Source organism: Pan paniscus, chromosome 6 (genome assembly GCF_029289425.2).
Source record: "Pan paniscus chromosome 6, NHGRI_mPanPan1-v2.0_pri, whole genome shotgun sequence".
Taxonomy (NCBI): domain Eukaryota; kingdom Metazoa; phylum Chordata; class Mammalia; order Primates; family Hominidae; genus Pan; species Pan paniscus.
The window spans coordinates 12358530-12371467 of record NC_073255.2 but is presented as its reverse complement, the minus strand read 5'-3'; the positions used below and the strand labels follow the sequence as shown (position 1 = coordinate 12371467).

General features: G+C 39.5%; 1 protein-coding gene across 1 annotated transcript in view; it reads left to right on the top strand.

The window, feature by feature from the left end:
- COL28A1 (collagen type XXVIII alpha 1 chain) overlaps nucleotides 1-12938 on the top strand; it is a 199480-nt gene that overhangs the window by 93944 nt on the left and 92598 nt on the right. The window contains exon 20 of the mRNA XM_055115702.2: nucleotides 10301-10369. Within this exon, the coding sequence (XP_054971677.1) occupies nucleotides 10301-10369 (69 nt within the window). The remainder of the gene's footprint in view (nucleotides 1-10300; nucleotides 10370-12938) is intronic.

The following is a 12938-nucleotide window of genomic DNA, read 5'->3' as shown; positions in this document are numbered from 1 at the left end:
AGTGTTTTGTAGTTTTCCCTGTAGAGGTCCTTCGCCTCCTTGGTTAGGTATATTCCTAAGTATTTTATTTTATTTTTTTGCAGCTATTGTAAAAAGGGTTGAGTTCTTGATTTTATTCTCGGCTTGTTTGCTGTTGGTGTATAGAAGAGCTACTGATTTGTGTACATTAATTTTGTATCTGGAAACTTTGTTGAATTCTTTTATCAATTCTAGGAGCTTTCTGGAGGAGTCTTTAGGGTTTTCTAGGTAAACAATCATATCATCAGCAAACAGGCAGTTTGACTTTCTATTTATTGATTTGGATGTTCTTTATTTCTTTCTCTTATCTGATTGCTCTGGCTAGGACTTCCAGTACTATGTGTCAGAGGGGTGGTGAGAGTGGGCATCCTTGTCTTGTTCCAGTTCTCAGAGGGAATGCTTTCAGCTTTTCTCCATTCAGTATTATGTTGGCTATGGGTTTGTCATAGATGGCTGTTATTACCTTGAGGTATGCTCCTTGTATGCCAATTTTGCTGAGAGCTTTAATCATAAAGGGATGCTGGATTTTGTCAAATGCTCTTTCTACATCTATTGAGATCATCATGTGATTTTTGTTTGTTGTTTTGTTTTTTTGAGGCAGGGTCTCACTTTGTTGCCCAGGCCAGAGTGCAGTGGTGCCATCTCAGTTCACTGCAACCTCCACCTCCCAGGTTGAAGCAATTCTCCTGCCTCAGCCTCCTGAGTAGCTGGGATTGCAGGTGCCCGCCACCACATCCAGCTAATTTTTATGTTTTTAGTAGAGATGGGGTTTCATCATGTTGGCCAGGCTGGTCTCGAACTTCTGACCTCAAGTGATCTGCCTGCCTTGACCTCCCAAAGTGCTGGGATTACAGGTGTGAGCCACCATGCCCAGCCTGTTTTATTCTGTTCATGTGGTGTATCACATTTATTGACTTGCGTATGTTAAACCCATCCCTGCATCCCTGTTATGAAACCCATTTGATCATGGTGGATTATCTTTTTGATACGTTGTTGGATTCAGTTAGCTAGTATTTCGTTAAGGATTTTAGCATATATGTTCATGAGGGATATTGGTCTGTAGTTTTCTCTTTTGGTTATGTCCTTTCCTGGTTTTGGTATTAGGGTGATACTGGCTTCATAGAATGATTCAGGGAGGGTTCCCTTTTTCTCTATCTTGTGGAATAGTGTCAATAGGATTGATAATTCTTTGAATGTCTGGTAGAATTTTGTTGTGAATCCGTCTAGTCCTGGACATTTTTTGTTGGTAATTTTAAAATTACCATTTCAGTCTCACTGCTTGTTATTGGTCTGTTAAGAGTATCTAATTCTTCCTGATTTAAGCTAGGAAGGTTGTATCTTTTCAAGAATTTATTCATCTCCTCTAGGCTTTCTAGTTTATGCGCATAAAGGTGTTCATAGTAGCCTTGAATGATCTTTTGGATTTCTGCTTGGATTTCTTTTAGATTTTTGGTGCCAGTTGTAAATCTCCTGTTTCGTTTCTAATTGAACTTATTTGGATTTTCTCCCTTCTTTTCTTGGTTAATCTTGCTAATGGTCTATCAATTTATCTTTTCAAAGAACCAGTTTTTGTTTCATTTATCTAATTTTCAATTTCATTCAGTTCTGCTCTGATCTTGCTTATTTCCTTTCTGCTGAGTTTGGGTTTGGTTTGTTCTTGTTTCTCTAGTTCCTTGAGGTGTGACCTTAAATTGTTTGTTTGTGCTCTTTCAGACTTTTTGATATAGGTGTTTAGGGCTATGAACTTTCCTCTTAGCACTGCCTTTGCAGTATCCCAGAGGTTTTCATAGGTTGTGTCACTATTGTCATTCAGTTTGAAGAATTTTTAAATTTCCATCTTGATTTCATTTTTGACCCAGTGATCTTTCAGGAGCAGGTTATTTAATTTCCATGTATTTGCATGGCTTTGAAGGTTCATTTTGGAGTTGATTTCCAGTTTTATTCCACTGTGGTCTGAAAGACAGCTTGGTATAATTTCAATTTTCTTGAACTTATTGAGGCTTGTTTTTGTTGCCTGTGATATGTTTTATCTTGGAGAAAGTACCATGCACTGTTGAATAGAATGTATATTTTGTGGTTGTTGGGTAGAATGTTCTGTAAGTATCTGTTAAGTCCATTTGTTCCAGGGTATAGTTTAAATCCATTATTTCTTTGTTGACGTTCTGTCTTGATGACCTGTCTAGTGCTGTCAGTGCAGTATTGAAGTGCCCCACTATTATTGTGTTGCTGTCTGTCTCATTTCTTAGGTATATTAGTAATTGTTTTATAAATTAGGGAGCTCCAGTGTTGGGTGCATATATATTTAGGACTGTGATGTTTTCCTGTTGGACAAGGCCTTTTATCATTATATAATGACCTTCTTTATCTTTTTAAACTGTTGTTGCTTTAAAGTTTGTTTTGTCTGATATAAGAATGGCTACCCCTAGTTGCTTTTGGTGTCCATTTGCATGAAATGTCATTTTCCATCAGCTTACCTTAAGTTTAAGTGAGTCCTTATGTGTTAGGTGAGTCTCTTGAAGGCAGCAGATTGGTTGGTGAATTCTTATCCATTCTGCAATTCTATGTATTTTAAGTGAACCATTTAGGCCATTTACATTCAATGTTAGTATTGAGATGTGAGGTACCATTCATTGTGCTATTTTTTGCCTATATACCTTTTTTATTATATTTTTGTTTTATAGGTCCTGTGAAATTTTTGATTTAAAGAGTTTCTGTTTTGATGTGTTTCCAGGATTTCTTTCAAGATTTAGAGCTCCTTTTGGCAGTTCTTGTAGTGCTGGGTTGGTAGTGACAAATTCAGCATTTGTTTGTCTGAAAAAGACTGTATCTTTCCTTCATTTATGAAGCTTAGTTTCAGTGGAAACAAACTTCTTAGCTGATAATTGTTTTGTTTGAGGAGGCTGATGATAGGACCCCAATCCCTTCTAGCTTGTAGAGTTTCTGCTAAGAAATCTGCTGTTAATCTGATAGGTTTTCCTTTATAGGTTTCCTTTACAGGAAAGATTTCAACAGTTCATTATTATTACCTCTGCTCTAGGGTTTTTGTAGATACTCTTTATAAAACTTAAAAGTTCCATTTAGTGCTCGATATAATATGTTATTAAAGAATTACAATTAAACATTAGTGAGGTGTTTTTGCCTCACAGCTGTTAAGATTCTTTCCTTCGTCTTAACTTCAGATAACCTGATGACAGTGTTCCTGGGCGATGATCTTTTTTGCGATGAATCTCCCAGGTGTTCTTTGAGCTTCTTGTATTTTGATGTCTAGTTCTCTAGCAAGGGTGGGGAAGTTTTCCTCGATTATTCCTCCAAATATATTTTTCAAACTTTTAGATTTCTCTTCCTCCTCAGGAACACCAATTATTCTTAGGTTTGGCCATTTAACATAATCCCAGATTTCTTGGAGGCTTTGTTCATATTTTCTTATTCTTTTTTGTTTGGGTTAATTAAAAAACCTTGTCTTTGAGCTCTGAAGGTCTTCCTTTTGCTTGTTAAATTGTATTACTGAGAGCTTCCAGAGCATTTTGCATTTCTTTCTTTTTTTTTTTTTTTTTTTTTTTTGAGATGGAGTTTTGCTCATGTTGCCCAGGCTGGAGTGCAATGGTGTGATCTTAGCTCTCACCACAACCTCCGCCACCCGGGTTCAAGTGATTATCCTGCCACAGCATCCCCAGTAGCTGGGATTACAGGCATGTGCCACCACGCCCGGCTAATTTTTGTATTTTTAGTAGAGACGGGGTTTCTCTATGTTGGTCAGGCTGGTCGCGAACTCCTGACCTCAGGTAATCCATCTGCCTCGGCCTCCCAAAGTGTTGGGATTACAGGTGTGAGCCACCGTGCTCAGCCTGCATTTCTGTAAGTGTGTCCATGTTTCCTGAAGTTTTGATTGTTTTTATTTATGCTATCTATTTCATTGAATATTTCTCCCTTCACTTCTTGTATCATTTTTTAAATTTCCTTACATTGGGCTTCACCTTTCTCTGGTGCCTTCCTGATAGCTTAATAACTCACCTTGTGAATTCTTTTTCAGGTAGATCAAGGATGTCTTCTTGTTTGGATCTATTGCTGGTGAGCTAGTGTGATTTTTTGGGGGTGTTAAACAACCTTGTTTCGTCACATTACCAGAGTTGGTTTTCTGTTTCCTTCTCATTGGGGTAGGCCCTGTCAGAGGGAAGTTCCAGGGCTCAAGGCTGTCATTAAATTCCTTTTGTCCCATGGGGTGTTTCCTTGATTTAGTAGTCTCATCCTTTTTCTAGGGATGTGGCTTCCTGAGAGCTAAGCTGTAGTGATTGTTATCTCTCTTCTGGATCTAGCCACCCAGCAAGTCTACCGGGCTCCAGGCTGGTACTGAGGGCTGTTTGCACAGAGTCCTATGATGTGAACCGTCTGTGGGTCCCTCAGCCATGGATACCAGCGCCTGCTCCAGTGGGTGAAATGGACTCTGTGAGGGTCCTTAGCTTTGGTTGGTTAGTGCAGTATTTTTGTGCTGGTTGGCCTCCTCCTGGGAGGTGGTGCTTTCAAGAGAGCATCAGTTGTGGTAGTATGGGAAGGAACAGGTGGTGGACAGGGCCTTAGAACTCCCACGAGTATATGCCCTTTGTCTTCAGTTACCAGAGTGGATAGGGAAGGACCATTAGGCGGGAGCAAGGCTAGGTGTGTCTGAGCTCAGACTCTACTTGGGTGGGTCTTGCTGTGGCTGCTGTAGGGGATAAGGGTGAGGTTCCCAGGTCAATGGAATTGTATACCTAGGAGGATAATGGCTGCCTCTGCTGTGCCATACAGGTTGTCAGGGAAGTTGGGGAAAGCCAGCAGTCACAGTCCTAACCTAGCTCCAATGCAAACTGAAGGGCTGGTCTGACTCCCACCGTGCCCTCCCAACAACATTGAGTCTGTTTCCAGGCAGTGGGTGAGTAGGGCTGAGAAGTTGCCCCAGGCTTCCCACCTCCCAGCTAGGAAAGTCAGTAGAGCTTTCCTTCTTCCCCTGCCTGTGGAGTCTGCACACTGGATTCACGCCCTTTCCTGAGTTCTGGCCAGGAGACTTCTCAATCTGTTGAAATTATTACAAAATTCAGTTGGAGGTTTCCTTCCCCCTGTGGGCTTTTCCCAGTGCCTCTGGCAGCCATCTTCAAGGACCCCAGTGATGTGAGGCAGAGATGGCTTGCTAGGGAACCCACTGCGCCCACAGGGATTTTCCTGCTGCTTTCTCTACCCCTGTATTTCGCTTGGCTCTCTAAATTGACTCAGCTCCCATAATCTAGACCTTCAGGTTCCCCAGTGGGGGTATGTGTTCAGGGGCGGACAATCTCCTTTTCCCATTTCTATAGTTTGGGCACTCACAATATTTGGGATGTCTCCCAGGTCCTGCAGGAGCAATCCATTCCCTTCAGCAAGCCTGTGGGTTTTCTTGGCTTTCCTAATGTATTCCTGCAGTCGTCCTAGAGCAAAGGTTCACAGTGCGAGCCTTCACATGCCGTTCTTTCCATCCGAGTGGGAGCTGCGATCTAGTCCTGCCTCCTGTCCACGATGATCTCCAAATCTAGTATATGCAAGATGTGTTATTATGTAGGATGACTTATGATCTGAGAAATTAGGTTATTTCTATTTATTGTAATGTCTCACTTATTTGGGTTCTGACATCCAGTGACTTCTACCATCAGCAAAGCAGCTTTGAATCCAGACATTATCAAAAGACATTTCTTCTTAGTAAAGAAAACAGTTGTTAAAAACATTGACTTGGCCGGGTGCAGTGGCTTACACCTGTAATCCCAGCACTTTGGGAGGCTGAGGCGGGCGGATCACGAGGTCAGGAGATCGAGACCATCCTGGCTAACACGGTGAAACCTCATCTCTACTAACAATACAAAAATTAGCCGGGCGTGGTGGCAGGCGCCTGTAGTCCCAGCTACTCGGGAGGCTGAGACAGGAGAATGGTGGGTGAACCCAGGAGGCGGAGCTTGCAGTGAGCCGAGATTGCACCACCGCACTCCAGCCTGGGTGACAGAGCAAGACTCCATCTCTAAAAAAAAAAACAACAAAAAACATTGACTTGACCTTCTTATAGAAGTGTATATCCATCCCTAGGCTCCCACTCAAAAATATTATCTTAAAATCAGGTTAAAATAAGAAAACTCATTTAAGAAAACTAGTGTTGATGCCCTCCAGCAAGGACCAACAGGAATCCATCCAGAGTTTTAACAAGGCTTGTTGACTCTGAAGGGAGGAAAACCACATACGATGAACCTACAGTGACTCAGGAAGAGGATGAAAGATATTTCATAGGATTTGCACTTGTGTTAGGTGATTTTGGGAAGCATTTAAGAAATCAGGGATGGGCTCTGGATTTAATGTTATCAATAGTTGGGGATAAGTTTAGGATTGAGTATTTAATGAATCTTATCTAGAAGTTGGGACAAATGGAGTTAGGCTGAGTCATAACTGATAGAAGTAGCAGTCACTCATTTTAGCCAGTATTGGAGGATGTTTGATAATTTGAGGGTTTTATATAGTGTTTGCTGTTTTTGTCTGTGCTCAGATATAATTTTGGAGTAGTCTGGCTTTCATCTTGGTCCATCACAGTCATGGGGTGGCCTTGTTTGATCTTGATGATTTGTCAAATTGTTCATGTTTGACACCACGGCCTACTTGCCAGGGTCAGGTCAGCTCCTCGTTGTTAGGGATTGCTTTTCTCTTTCTCACTGGCTATTTGTTTTCTTTAAAACAGCTGCAGATTATACCAGATTAGAAATGGGAATGGAGCTGGTGATAGAAGCTACTAGAGGCTGATACAGCCATAAAGAGCATTGAAAGTGAAGCTGCCAGAGGGGGAAGGATATAAGAAATGTGTAAAAAAGCAAAGAACTCATATCAATTTGGAGTCATTTATATATCAGCCTTTAAGCATATCATTATATTGTATATTATATTAGAATAACAATTGATATTCATGATTATCTCAAGTGCTGGGTTTCAATCTTGAATGACTTATTTTTATTTGCTGGTAGTTATCTCTTCTAGCTGTTTGTATTTAAATAACAGAAATAAACAGTGAGTGATATGAATTTTAGATGCAATACAATTCTTTGTTCAAGTCTCTTAGCTCTGGCTGTACAGCAACTCCAAAATACTCCAAAAAATACATAAGATGCTCTTCCTTCCTTTGGAGCAGCGAGAACTGAATACAACAGAACCATTGTTTTATGAGTTCAGCAAATTAACTTTTTCAGGTGGCGTTGTGACATGGTGCATGTATTTTTACATCTGGAGGTCATGCAAAGAAATCACTTTGAAGTATCAGGATATTATTACATAGCAAAGCTTTTATCTGCTGTTCCCTCAATACCATCTTCTTTTTCCTTTCTTCCTTTCCTGTTCTTTTACATATAACACTAGATTCAGAGGGCTTGATGTTTGTGATTCAAGTGATAATATAAACACGCCTCTGGTAAGGCCTCTCAAATGTATGTAAATGGTACAAAACAAAGTTGTACTTATGGCACAGGTACTTAAATGTCAATAACACTGCACAAAAAGGGACCCTCTCTTATGTGTTTAACAAATATTTGCAAACTAGTGGCTATGAGTTGGGTTTTGGAGTCAGAGTGGACTTGACTGTCACCTCTGCTGTCTAACAGTTGTGTGACCTGGGGTGAGTTACTTACACTCATCTGAAAAATGGGGATGGCCACTTTACAGGGGTTGTTGTGAGGATAAATGAAAGGATGTAAAGCATTTAGCACAATATCTGATGCATAAGAAATCAAGTTCTGAATCAAAATAGTCCAGCTCTGAGCCAGAACTGGATTCCATTATGTTTTCCTTCCGTAATATTGATGTAGATCAAAGGTTGATAGAGCACTAAGTAGTGTATTTCAGGGCATCTCCTAGTGCAGGTTCTATATATTTAATGTTATATAAAGTTTGATCTAATGATACATTTTTCTTTTCTTTTTGTTTTTGTTGTTGTTGTTGTTTTTTTTGAGACAAGAGTTTCGCTCTTGTTGTCCAGGCTGGAGTGCAATGGCACCATCTCAGCTCACTGCAACATTCACCTCCCCAGTTCAAATGATTCTCCTGCCTTAGCCTCCTGAGTAGCTGGGATTACAGGCTTGTGCCACCATGCCCGGCTAATTTTGTATTTTTAGTAGAAATGGGGTTTCTCCGTGTTGGTCAGGCTGGTCTCGAACTCCCGATCTCAGGTGATCTGCCCACCTCTGCCTCCCAAAGTCCTGGGATTATAGGCGTGAGCCACGGCGCCCAGCAAATGATACATTTTTCTTCATAAAAACATATTTATTTAGCTCAAACATTGGCCAACTGTTGAGCTGGCTGCCTGTTTTTACAAATAAAATGTTATCAGACCACAGGTATACTTGTTCACTATATATTATCTATGGCTACTTTTGTACTACCAAAGCAGCATTGATCAATTACGAGAGACATTATTATGACCCTCAAGCCCAAAGTATCTGCTATCCAACTGTTTAAAAGTTTTGTGGCCCTAATGTAGTCTAAATACAACTGCCATTAAAATGAGCATGTTAACCATGTTACTCAATCCAGCGGTCAATTCTCTGTCATCAACTAATTTGCCCTGTTGGTAGCATTTGACAGATGGATCCCTCACCTTCTTGAAACACTCTCTTCACTTGGTCTCTCTGGCTGCTTCCTTCTCAGTCTCCACTGCTGTGACTTCTTCATCTCTCTGACCTCTAATGATTGGAGTGCTTAAAGGGCTCAGTCCTGGGACCATCTCTTTTTTCTATTACTTGGCAAATTCACTCAATTATGGTCTTTAATATCATTTATATAGTGAGGGCTCCCAAATTTATGTTCTCATCCCAGGCCTCTCCCACCTACTTGATATCTCCATTTGGATGTTCATTTTAGGGATCTCAAACTAAACATGTCCAAAACTGAACTCCTGATATCACCCTCCCCCTCAAACCTTGCTTTTCTCTCAGGCTTCTTCTTCTTGGTCAATGACAACTCTATTCTGCCAAGAGTCCTTTCAGTCCTCAGCAAATTCCATCACTCTACCTTCAACATTATCCAGGTTTTGAGCACTCCCCACCACCTCCACTCTCAACATTCTGGTTTGTGCCCCATCATCTCTCATGTAGACCCCCTTCAGTCTGTTCTCCATACAGCTTCCAGATGGGGCCTTAAAAACCAAGTCAGATCTCTCACTTCCCTTCTCAAAACCCTCCAGTGGCTTCCTAACTTACTCAGAGGATAGCCAAGTCCTTACAGTGGCCTCAAAGGCCCCACTGATCCTTCTACCTGACTCCACTGCCATAATTCTCTGACTTCATTGTCTACCGCTCTCCCTCATGGAGATGGTTCCAGCCGCACTGTCTCCTTGCTGTTTCTGGAACATGTCAGGCATCATCTTTGTTTTGGCTGTTTCTCTGCATGGAATGCTTTTCTTCTGGGTTTCTACCTGGCTCATTCCCTCTCATCAGTGACTTCATCTCTGGACATCTTAACCAAAATCATTGCTGCCTCTTCTCTTCCCTGATTAGTTTTTCTCCTTCATACTTATTATTCAACATACTAGTTATTTTATCTACCTGTCTTGTTTACCATCTTGTTTCCCCTACTAAAATCTAAGCTCAATGGAGGACAGAGATTTTGAGCTGTTTTGGTCACTGTTGTTTTCCTAGTGTTTGGAATACTTTCTGGCTTATAATGGGCACTCAACAAACATCTGTATAAAGACACAGAAAGAATGAATTATGTTCTTCTTGCTGGTAACTTTAATTTTGTTTTCTCAATTTCATGGAAGAAGAAAATAGGGCTGTTTAATTTTGCTGCATTCACGTGAGATCATTTCTTCATTTTCAAAATGCATTTTCAATAAGATTTGGAGGGAAAGGGTATTTAGAAAATTTAAAAATATTTTTCTTCAATTTATCTCTCATTCTATTTTTATTATATCCTATGAATTTTCTACTTTTAAATATTTCTGTTACAATCTTAGCAGGAAATGTTTGTGTCATAACAACTATTCAGGAAATTTTGTTTGTGAGAAAAATGATTGATAAATATAAGCCTATACAAATGCTCACCAACTTAGACTGAATAGAAAAAATGTCATTTACTATTTTGGGGAATTTGAATTATTAACTTTAAAAGGAATAAAATAAAGTTTTATAATTTTCCATGTTGAATTTTTTTTATAGTATAAAGATAGATTTTAACACAGCCCAATTCCAGGTTAGCAAAGTATGAAATAATAAGATTTTATTTTATTGTTATATTTCCTGGCTTATTTTCTGTGCAGGGGGATATGGGACCTGTGGGACCCCAAGGACCAATGGGTATCCCTGGAATCGGGAGTCAAGGGGAACAGGTAATTAATGCATTCTTCCTTTCCCTTCAGTGCAGAACATTCCAGCCCAATCCTGGTCTTCATTGAAGGCCAGTCCTGCAAACATCTATGAGTATATTTGACAGTTAATTGCAGTGGAGTATAAGTCCAGAAGTGAATATAGGGAAGGATAAGATGGTTTAATGAGAAGATTTTATTTTTTAGAACTTCCAAAGGCTTAAAAAATAAGTAGTGTGTTTCTTGATGCTGTGACTTTTAACATTAAAACCTAATTAACAAGGTAAATGTTTTGGTGCAATATTTTTAGTTCCCCTTGGGAACAATAGTTTACTTACCTGCTGGTTTGTGTATTTTTTTCTCCTTGAAGCTTTGTGAAAATTAAATCCCACTCTCTCCCAATGGAGTAGAGTAGTATCCCCCTACCAACCACTCTAACTAGCCACATATCCATTTTTTAAAAAAGTATTATAGTTAAAACTTGGACGAGGATCAGAGATAACCACTTAGTTTAAGGGGCAAACTTCTGGAATAGAAGCAAAACACAGATATAATTTATAAATGACACCTGGCCCCTCTTGGTGAGAAGAAAAGAAAGATCTGTAAGAATGTCTACATTCGTGATTAGAACCATTTTCAAAATCTTCTGATAACTTTTGGAAAATCTGGGTATTGTGATAAATCTAAATAATGTGAAGATAGTATAACAGTACTCTCTACTGTTGTTTACCATGTAGTCTTTTGTTTACCATATACTTTGTTGTTTGCCATATACTTACGCAGTCTTATTAATCAAAGCAACCCACAAATCCAGTTTTATGCTAAATATCTCCTGGTTAGAAAGTGGCAGGTCAGGTTTGATTAAGATTTATGAGTAAGGTTTGAATTATTCTGTTGCTTAAAGAATGAATAGTGCTTTCTGTATCTAGGGTAGTGGGAGAAGGGAAGAATTTTAAAAATGAGATAATTCCAGTGTCATTGTTGAGATTCACTTTGGGTTTATTTCTAATTGGCTGCTAATTTATTGTTATTATTACTTTTCTTGCTAGTCCAAACAACAGCAAAGTTGGATATGACTCCTTTTTCCATTCCCTTGCCATTGGCAGAGGTCCTAGTCTAACACATTAGGAATCTTAAGGTACAGAAGAAGCCAAGATAAATGTATAAATAAATATTTAGATAATAATTAAGAGCTGGATATTTGGGCTACTCAAATATCATGATTTGATGATACCAGCCGACATTCTCAAGCCTTATAGTTTATTTGTTGGTTTTAGCAGGGGCTTACTTATCCCAAAAGTGGCCGGACAATGTTGTCACATCTTGGGTCTTGCGGTGCTCCTGGTGCTGAGTGACCACTCTGGGGCTAAATATGAGGTTCGAAGACAAGTCTGTTCAGATGGCCTGTGAATTCTGGACCTCCTACCTACAGCTTCCTGTCGCCTTTAATGCTGTTCCTTGGTGGAGGTGGTTGTTCTTCAGCTTGGGAAAAAAAAACAAAACAAAACTCTCGGACTTCTTTCGTTTTCTTACCCCCTTTTCTTCTTTTTGAAAAGAAAAAAAAATTTCGAGGTAGATGTGTCCTTACAGAGCTGATCTCTATTGGAAATGAGATCTCTATTTGTAAAATGATCTGAGCAAGAAAAGAATTTATTTACCTTTTAAGACAAATGATATAAATTCTACTTAAATTTAACCTCTGTCTATGCAGTTATTCAATGTTCTTTAATTTGATGTGTTTATCCATTGAATTCTTGTTATGTTAGATCTTCCTATTTCTCTTGTAAAAATGAATGTTTTCCCTCATGTGTTTACGAGGGAACTTCTGTTTCCAGCAACATGTTTACAATCTCTCTTAAATGGCCCACAGATTTTTGTTAAATATTTGGAGGCTTGATCAACTCAGATCTTTTACAAATAGAGTGAAATATAAACAACCAGATATACAAATGTACACATATGTGCATATCCTTTTTTTATACCCATGTATAAAAACCTCCTTTATATTGTGAAGGAGGGAGTCAAGTGTTTGAACCTTCTTCAGTTTGGTATCTACTGACTATTGCTTCTTAGAGCCTAGGTCAAACCTTCAATTTACCATCCTGATACATATATATTGGGATATAGGTTTGCCTGCATGTGACAGAGATATGAAATGGGTTAACTAGATGTAATTTTATTTTCCTTACTTAAAACTCCAAGCTGATATACTGCCTCTATTAATCGGTCTTGATAGTCTGCCATACTGAGGGTGCTTTCCTCATCTGCATGATCCTGGATGGTCACCCTCTCTTAATTCCAGCTACTGAAGAAGAGGAAAAGGGAAGGAGCTTACCTCTTCTTTTAGCGTGAACCAGGAGTTACACACATCACTTCATTCATATCCCATTGGCTAGAATCTAGCCCACATGGCCACGCCTGGCTGCAACAGGGACTGAGAAACGTGGTCTTTATTCTAGGCAGATATACGGGCCAGCTAAAATTTCTCTTAATATGGAAATAGGGAAGAATGCAAATTGTGGTTTAACTAGCAGCCCCTGGCACCCCACTCCACAAATGCTTATTGAGTGTAAGTAACTTATTATGGGGTATG